Here is a 7,195-nt window from a genome sequence, read left to right as displayed (position 1 = left end):
CAGGAACGTGTCAAGGAAAGGTCCTCACACCCTAAGGATACTTTTCGGTTCACATCCACTGTGCAGTCCTTTTAGGTAATCTTAATTTGCATTTGCTCCGTGCTGAGCAACAATGATTGAATGTGCTCCACTCTCTATTTGTTTAGAGTCTTCTTATACAACATTCTTTGCATATAAACTTGTGGTTTTTCAATATTATAGACTGTCAGGAGTAAAATGATACGTAATAGGAAGTACAACTTCCTTTAGAGATGGTGAAGATACAACACAGATGTCAAGCTCTGCCAATATGGGCCGGAAAGGGTCATTGGCAGCTTTTATATCATCTGGTGATGCTCCAGAACTTGTTAAAGGTGACACTTTGATCTTAACCCGTTGGCATGCAACTTAGAAGTAATGAAATTTGCATCACTAGCAAAAATTTCATTTGTAATTTTCCTAATGCAGATCTGCACCGGTTGCTGCATCAGCTGCAGTTCTCAGTATTACTGATGACGAGAACATCAACTCTGCTTCAAGTGAAGGACGTGGAATTATCGAGGTTGACGACAGTTCAGTATGAGATACCTTTCAGTCAGTTAATTTTGTCACAATTTCAAGAATAATGTAAATACAATCTGAATAAGTGTTCCGTAGCTTTTGAAGGAAAATGATGAAATTGTTCAAGGTAAGGACGCAAGAGAGCAGCTCCTAGGGCTAGGGGAAGAGGTAGAGGATCTACGTCTAAGCCGGGATGGAAATCTGATGACTCTTAAGTTCATAAAATGTTAATGAACAACAGAACAAGTATGATGATGGTGACGACAACGACGACGATGCTGCTGAAGAGATTGCAAGGAGATTCAACAAGCCTTCACCTGGGGTTAGTGGTTATTCTTCATTCGTTCTTTTTGCATTTTAATTTTCTGCAGTCAACAGCATGTTTATATTGCTTTGCCTATTTATCTCCTTTTTATGTAATATTATTTCAATTCTATTCAACTAAAATGCAGCAGAATAAAATTATTTCAGCACAATTCAACCTGGAAAGCGAATGATATGTAGATTTGGGATAGCTAACAACAGGATTCGACTAGCGAGGATAGCTCAGTTGGGAGAGGGTCAGACTGAAGATCTGAAGGTCGCATGTTTGATCCTTGATCACCGCATTGTTTTTTATAACATATTCCTATGGTTTGGTCGATTGCTTTTGTTAGTTGGACAGTTATTTATTTTCATCATATTTTTGTTTGTGTTAGTGATTTCTTTACTCTCTTATTGACAGAACAAAATAGGAAAAGATTAAGATGCTTCAAAGTTTGAAGAGGAAGACTTGATTCTCAAAGTTGGGGAGTGCTTCGAGGCAAACATTTCGAGTTGATTGATATAAAAATTACCACAAACCCCAATTGCGAAAATGTTCCTTAGTCAATCATTCTTTATCAATAGTGCCTTTGGCAGATGGAATAATAAACGATGCTTCAATTCACCTAAGGATACTTTTCAGTTCACATCCAGTGTGCAGTCCTTTGATGTGATCTTAATTTGCATTTGCTCCGTGCAGATCAACAGTGATTGAATATGGTCCACTTTCAATTTGTTTAGAACGTTGAAGCTTTCTTATACAACATTTTTTGCATCTAAACTTTTCGTTCTTCAATATTATAGAATGTCAGGAGTAAATATGAGACGGGAATAGGAAGTTCAACCTCCTTCAGCGATGATGAAGATAGCTCTGTCAATATAGGCCGGAAAGGGTCATTGACAGCTTTTCGATCATCAGGGGTTAGTGATTATTCCTTGACACGTATATTTTCTCCTCGGGTTAGTGATTGTGCTATTCGTTCCTTTTGCAAGGAGATTGCATGGAATAATAAGCTATGCTTTAATTCATCGATTAATTTTGGCAGGAATGTCAGGAACGTGCCTCCGGTAGATGGAATAATACACTATGCTGAAGAGATTGCAACAAAGAGATTCAACAAGCCTTCACCTCGGATTAGTAATTGTTCTATTCGTTCTTTTGAAGTTTAATTTTCTGCAATCAACTTAGCATGTAATTTATCTCCTTTTTACTCGGCTTTCGGTACATGCTGCTGCTAAATTATTAGTGTCCCCATGACCGGATCTGAACCTGATCCTTCGTGTCGGGGGTTTAATTTTGTCGGATTGTGATATAATTTCTTAGGTTGCTATTTCGTCCGATTTGAAATGAAAAGCAACAGCAATAGTCAATAAGCGGGGATAGCTCAGTTTGGAGAGCGTCAGACTGAAGATCTGAAGGTCGCGTGTTCGATCCACGCTCACCGCATTATTTTTCTCTTCCTCGAAAGACAATACACTATATTCCTTTGTCTATATATTTTGTCCCAGGAGAAAAAGCCCAAAATATCCCTCCCTCCAATTCAAAAGCCCAAACCACTAACTCCCAACAGTTTTAGAAGATAGAATGTATGGATATAAGGATAAAAGTTGGAGATACTTCAAATCCTTTGCAGCCTTTTAATTGGCTGATTTCTGAAATCTCCCCAGCCCCTAGTCCCCACCACAATCCCTTACTTCATCTCCACCAATTCCTTCTTCCTTTCCTATTGTCTACTTATTTCTTTTACGTATATATATATATATAAAAACTCACACTTCCCCTTCCATGCATTTCCCTTGTTAAAGCTAAAATCAACTAAATAAACCGAAAAAACAAAGGCATTGCCCTTTAACTCTGAGAGGCAATGGCTTCGATGCTTAGCTCAGGAACTGTCCTTAGGCCAACCCCATTTCTTGGCCAAAACAAAAAGGCCAACCCTCTCAGAGATGTTTCTGTTGGCACTGGAAAATACACAATGGTAAGTTCTTTGGGGGGAGGGGGTTGCCTTTTTCATCTTGTATACTGAATTTTGCATTTGGGGTGTAATGTAATGTGTAGGGAAATGAACTGTGGTATGGACCAGACAGAGTGAAGTATTTGGGACCCTTTTCAGCTCAGATTCCATCCTACTTGAACGGAGAGTTCCCCGGTGACTATGGATGGGACACTGCTGGTTTGTCAGCCGACCCTGAGGCCTTTGCCAGGAACAGAGCTCTTGAGGTGAGCTTTGTTAGCTACTGAAACTGTTTGTGCTTCCTTTAATACTAAATCCAATGCTGTGTTTTTTTATAAGCATATAAGAGTTTGTGTTGCCTAGGTGATCCATGGAAGATGGGCAATGTTGGGAGCACTAGGCTGCATCACCCCGGAAGTCCTTGAGAAATGGGTTAGAGTGGACTTCAAGGAACCGGTATGGTTCAAGGCTGGAGCTCAAATCTTCTCAGAAGGTGGCTTGGACTACCTCGGCAACCCCAATCTCGTCCATGCTCAAAGCATTCTTGCCGTCCTCGGATTTCAAGTCATCCTCATGGGTCTCGTTGAAGGTTTCCGTATCAACGGTCTCCCTGGTGTCGGAGAAGGCAATGACCTTTACCCTGGTGGTCAATACTTTGATCCTCTTGGTCTTGCTGATGACCCTGTCACGTTTGCCGAACTTAAGGTTAAAGAAATCAAGAATGGAAGACTAGCCATGTTTTCTATGTTTGGTTTCTTTGTCCAAGCCATTGTTACTGGAAAAGGTCCCCTGGAAAACCTCTTGGACCACCTTGACAACCCTGTTGCCAACAATGCTTGGGTCTATGCTACCAAGTTTGTACCCGGATCGTAAATGAATAACCCCCACCCGCATGCTATCGAACTTGTTTCATAATTTGCTTGTGTGTTAAGAATGGAGATATGTATCATCCATGTACTTGTAGATTTTGAAGATTTAAAACGTGCATTACTGAGAATTCAATGAAATTCATGTTCCAGTTCGATTTAGGGTTCAACAGATATGGAGCGCTCAAAGAAATATCAGATTCTATGACAATAATTTGGGGAAAGCATATGAACAATTACCATTTCATCTGTATACAGAAAACTACAAAGTCGAAGCTTATATAACTGACAACTGAATATACATAAACTAAACCGAACTACTAGAAGAAGACAGCGGTCTCAGATGCGGCGAATTCCTATTTTGTCTATGCACACGATGATTCCTCCCAACGAGTAACAAAAATTGGTAAGATATACAAGCACAATGCTCCCTCACCGGCCATGGAGGACAGACATTTATATTTGTAGACGAAAATGAAAACCGGTACCTAAGAAGGGATGCAGGTGATCGTTTAGGCAACAATTCTCTGATCAATCGAGATGATCGTTTCAAGGTGGGACTCAATCACGATCTTGAACTAAGTTTCTCCCACCATTTTCTTCGAGTTTTGTCTGATTCTTGACACCCACGCTTATGTAGTTTTGCCTTTGTTGTCTTCAATCTCATCTTGAAATCTCTCTTCCATGTCTCGAATATGCGTTTCAATCTTTGAAGCTCATCTTCGGGATTCACATAAGAAGCTAGCTGTGCCGTTCTGGTTTCATCCAAAGATTTTGCATCATTATCAAAAGCTTGTTTCTTCTGATCAAACTCTTTTAGCAGATTTCCCACTGCATTCGACGAATCATTCTCTCTTCCCCAAAGAGGTGTATCCACACCAGGAGTTCGAGATCCCATGGACACATCTTCAGAATCATAATGACGAGGCGATACCACACCAGCCCTTCCTAGCTGACCAGCAGCACTATCAGCAGCAAGACTCTTTCTGGCTGCAGCAAGACTTGTCTGCAATAAATGCAATCAAAGTTGATAATACATCCAAGTTATTAAATTATTAAATATGCATTAGCAGCGACTATGGGGACCTTTTGTGTCCGTCAACAACAATTACTTGAAGCAAAATAGTTATATATATATATAAACAAGCAAACTCACCTGTTGTGACGCCAATTGCTTTTGCCACATGTCCTCCATTGACTTCATCTTTGCCTCGAAATCCAAGCACTTTGCTTCATATTGTTGTAATTGCTCACGTAAAGTGACGTTTTCCTGTTCTTTTTGCCCCAAAGTTGCTTCTGCCTTGAGTACCCTTCTTTGAAGTTCTGCCATTGCAGAAGGTACGACTTGAATCTGTTGCTCGTGTGGTATTTCCTGGTCAGCCAAAATTACGGTTCGAGTAAATCCTTGAGAGCATCAAGAAAGTAAAACATGCTCGGAGACATGCAACTAAGAGAAAATAAAACCGGTTCGGAAAATATCTTTACAAGAAAATGGAAGGGAAGGAAAGAGGAAAAATTCTAGTATGTTACCATGTCAACCGTGGGGAATACCTTTGCCTCAGAAAGCTTCCTACCAGTCTTTCGTCTAGATTTTACGCTTTCACAGTTCAACTGTTCCGAATTATGTATGTTATTGAAATTTCTCCTGGCCAACCACCCACGGATTACTGCAGTGGAGAAAAACATGATACTGATAAGAAAACAGTAGAAAATTGAAAGCCACAATTTAGCGAGCACACAAGGGATTTACCAGATTGTAAATATATGACTGATGTCAACTGCTCATCTAGTAACTGAGAAGCAAATGCTGAGCACCTATGTGCCTCAATAGCATACTTCCTTCGGATACTTTGACCACAGACAACTGCATCGCAAAGGAAATATCCATCAATCGAATAATCTCTCAGTAAGTTATCTTGATTGGAAGAAGTTGCTTACATGATTGTATATTTTCTGCTCCTTTGTTGAGCTCATGGAAAAGGCAACGAGCTCGGTGACCACGGAAGTATTTTTGAACCCCTATTACTCCTTGCAACACCTGTTTTCTCCTATCCTCCAATACACCAATCTGCATGTCGGCCACAGCCAGACAATAAAAGCATCAAAGAAATTATTTCATACATTATTTAACAATAAATAGAAGGGAATAAGTTGGTATCTATATTTTCCAAAACTCAGTATGTTAACTTTATTTGCCACAGAATGATACAGAAAGTATAGGTCTTGCAATTTTCTATAGGGTCATATAGGTCCTGGAAGTCTTGGTCAAAGGGGTACCAATATTGGAAATTACAGCACAAAAATTGAAAGGAACATGAAGAAAAAAAAAGCCAAGGGTATAAAACTTACCTGTCCAGCTCGAAGAAACAGTTTGGTATAGCCAATTTGATATATATCAGGGAGGACATTAAATTGTTTTAGAACAGCAACTGAAATACTTAATGGGTCATGAGATGCATTAGTCTCCAACAGTAGGAACCCGTACCTGTGAAATGCTTGAATATATGAGAACTATGCAGAAGAGAGAACAATTTTAAACTTAAAAACAAGCCATAAACTACATAAGGTTTTAGCTGCTACCTTTCTGCAAACTCTTGATGAGTAATTCGAGTAGGATATCCTGATCTTGAGATTTTAACAACCTCTAAGACTCCACAATATCTAAGTTGCTTCAGGACAAGATCATCTTCAAAAGTGTCGGGGACCTGCTTGCAGTTTGGCTTTATGCAGAGAATAAAGTGAGGTGTTGTATTCTCCAACTGGTGCATTAGTTCAAAGAGTTGGCTCTGCCAGTACAGAAAAAAAAACATTTCACAAAGCATGCCATTGTGCAGTAAACACCAATATTCCTACTACTATATTAGCCACCCCTGCATTGCCAAAGGAATGCAAAAGATTTCAAAGGTAAATTCACATCAAATGCCGAAGAAAAATACATGCAAGAACCATAACTATTCTAAGAGTATATTACATTCAATGATTCGAAGGATTGGAAAATGTTGGAATGCTAAATAATGGACATTAATGTAAGAAAGTCTCTCCGATAGAGATGGGAAAAGTAAAATGCTTTGCAGTTTTATTGATCAGTTTGAACTGCATTACAACCACCAGGTATATTTGGATCAAAGGAAGCAAATATACCTTGAACTTCATGCTAACAGTTTGCTTTGGTGCGTTTGATGAAATTGCAGGTTTCATAGATTGATCAAGCATTTTTTTGGCAAATGTTTGTGGCAATTGGCCACTACAAGATGATAGAAGCTGGGCCAACCCCGAGTACAGGGGATCTCGGTTCTTTTCCAGAAAGCCATTAGTATCATACAGTACCTGGCAGAACTCCAAAAATCAGTAATTTCATCTATGCTTTAAACATTACCAATTTACCATCTTATTGGTATTCCACACCATTTGAATCAACCAGCCAAACAAATTCAGCCTTTTCAAAAAATTTAGACTTCCTTAATGGCATCTCAGGGTTTGATTATCTTCCTTTAAAATTGAATGAAAGAAAATCTTCTTAATCCTCAAAAG

General features: G+C 39.3%; 2 protein-coding genes, 1 long non-coding RNA gene and 1 other non-coding gene across 4 annotated transcripts in view; 3 read left to right on the top strand and 1 right to left on the bottom strand.

Annotated features, from left to right (window-relative positions):
* Positions 1 to 546, top strand: LOC120179430. The gene is made up of 3 exons (XR_005521615.1): positions 1 to 75; positions 202 to 353; positions 448 to 546. It is a non-coding gene; the product is annotated as an uncharacterized LOC120179430 (long non-coding RNA).
* Positions 547 to 2,217: 1,671 nt separating this feature from the next.
* On the top strand, positions 2,218 to 2,290 carry TRNAF-GAA. The gene has a single exon. It is a non-coding gene; the product is annotated as a tRNA-Phe (tRNA).
* Positions 2,291 to 2,640: 350 nt separating this feature from the next.
* LOC120179429 (chlorophyll a-b binding protein 13, chloroplastic-like) lies at positions 2,641 to 3,778 on the top strand. The gene is made up of 3 exons (XM_039185027.1): positions 2,641 to 2,822; positions 2,903 to 3,064; positions 3,162 to 3,778. The coding sequence occupies exons 1-3, from the start codon at positions 2,709 to 2,711 to the stop codon at positions 3,669 to 3,671; spliced, it is 786 nt and encodes a 261-aa protein (XP_039040958.1). The 5' UTR covers positions 2,641 to 2,708; the 3' UTR covers positions 3,672 to 3,778.
* A 103-nt stretch (positions 3,779 to 3,881) lies between these two features.
* LOC120179426 (myosin-2-like) overlaps positions 3,882 to 7,195 on the bottom strand; it is a 34,688-nt gene continuing 31,374 nt past the window's right edge. The window contains exons 19-27 of the mRNA XM_039185026.1: positions 6,806 to 6,991; positions 6,245 to 6,450; positions 6,014 to 6,149; positions 5,603 to 5,732; positions 5,415 to 5,528; positions 5,195 to 5,331; positions 4,821 to 5,036; positions 4,177 to 4,670; positions 3,882 to 4,140 (exon numbers count right to left, since the gene is read on the bottom strand). Of these exons, the coding sequence (XP_039040957.1) occupies positions 4,230 to 4,670; positions 4,821 to 5,036; positions 5,195 to 5,331; positions 5,415 to 5,528; positions 5,603 to 5,732; positions 6,014 to 6,149; positions 6,245 to 6,450; positions 6,806 to 6,991 (1,566 nt within the window). The 3' untranslated portion in view covers positions 3,882 to 4,140; positions 4,177 to 4,229. The remainder of the gene's footprint in view (positions 4,141 to 4,176; positions 4,671 to 4,820; positions 5,037 to 5,194; positions 5,332 to 5,414; positions 5,529 to 5,602; positions 5,733 to 6,013; positions 6,150 to 6,244; positions 6,451 to 6,805; positions 6,992 to 7,195) is intronic.

The sequence above is a fragment of the Hibiscus syriacus genome, unplaced genomic scaffold, assembly GCF_006381635.1.
Source record: "Hibiscus syriacus cultivar Baekdansim isolate YM2019G1 unplaced genomic scaffold, ASM638163v2 tig00112415_pilon, whole genome shotgun sequence".
Taxonomy (NCBI): Eukaryota; Viridiplantae; Streptophyta; class Magnoliopsida; order Malvales; family Malvaceae; genus Hibiscus; species Hibiscus syriacus.
The sequence above is the reverse complement of the archived record's forward strand: the minus strand, read 5'-3'. Positions and strand labels throughout refer to the sequence as shown.